Below are 1,102 nucleotides of genomic sequence, written 5' to 3' on the forward strand. Positions count from 1 at the left end.
AGTTTACATTATTGTGTTGTATTTTCGAACAAGGTATAATTTGCCCCTACGGGCCTTATCCACCTTTCATTTCCCGTGTATGTGTCGTACTATCCATTAATGACATTTGTTTGAGACATGTATTACTTTGAATACTTGCTATTGCTATATTGTTGTCAAATTACTTAGTTGCATATTGGTATTGTAGATCATATACCATTTTCAGGGACCATGTCGAATGCCGGCCCATCAAACCAAGGAAACAACCCCCCTATGGATGGTGATTCTGACTCTGAAAATGACTATATACTTGGTGCTGCCGCAGTGTTCATATGTTGAGCTGATTTCTTGGAAAGACCACTTCCTACTCTAAGAAATAATAGTCATTATACAGGTCATCAGTGTCTTGGTGATTTGCTAGATGGACACGAACTAGTGATCTACAATAAGATAAGAATGGGAAGTGATTGCTTTAAGAGGTTGAGTTGGTTACTTGAACAAAAGAATCTACTAAAGAGTACTAGAAATATGAACGTGGATGAACAACTGATTATATTCCTCATAATTGTGTGCCAAAGCGAAAGTAATAGGGAGACGCAACATCAATGGCAGCATTCGGGTGCCACAATCTCAAAGTATTTTATGATTGTCCTGAATGCCATCTATCGACTTCGACATGATTTCATTACGCCCCCGGACTTTAATACTATCGACCCGTTCATTGAAGCTAGTGGGAGCAAGTACAGGCCTTGGTTTGATGTAAGTCAACATAACATCTTAAACGATTATGTTAAGGTTATGTTACATACCTTCTTTTAATGTGTCGTACTAATGTAGTTTTACTTCGCAGAACTGTGTTGGTGCACTCGATGGGACACACGTTCCTTGCGTTCCGCCGCCCGACAATGCAGAGGTGTGGAGAAATAGGAAGGGATTTATGTCTCAGAATGTTTTGGCTGTGTGTTCATTTGATATGAAGTTTACATACATGCTTGCCGGGTGGGAGGGCTCTGCACATGACGCCCGCGTACTTGAATCCGCCCTTGATGGGCCACAAAAAAATTTTCCAACTCCTCCTGAAGGTAAACATCGTTTCTGCATTGTTAAGTGGTAAAAGATCATA

The 1,102-nt window shown here is 40.4% G+C and overlaps 1 protein-coding gene across 1 annotated transcript in view; it reads left to right on the top strand.

The window, feature by feature from the left end:
• Positions 1-435: 435 nt before the first annotated feature.
• The window catches only part of LOC112093139 (protein ANTAGONIST OF LIKE HETEROCHROMATIN PROTEIN 1-like), a 1,314-nt gene continuing 647 nt past the window's right edge, over positions 436-1,102 (top strand). The window contains exons 1-2 of the mRNA XM_024171039.1: positions 436-738; positions 830-1,061. Of these exons, the coding sequence (XP_024026807.1) occupies positions 436-738; positions 830-1,061 (535 nt within the window). The remainder of the gene's footprint in view (positions 739-829; positions 1,062-1,102) is intronic.

Source organism: Morus notabilis, unplaced genomic scaffold (assembly GCF_000414095.1).
Source record: "Morus notabilis unplaced genomic scaffold, ASM41409v2 Scaffold93, whole genome shotgun sequence".
Lineage (NCBI taxonomy): Eukaryota > Viridiplantae > Streptophyta > Magnoliopsida > Rosales > Moraceae > Morus > Morus notabilis.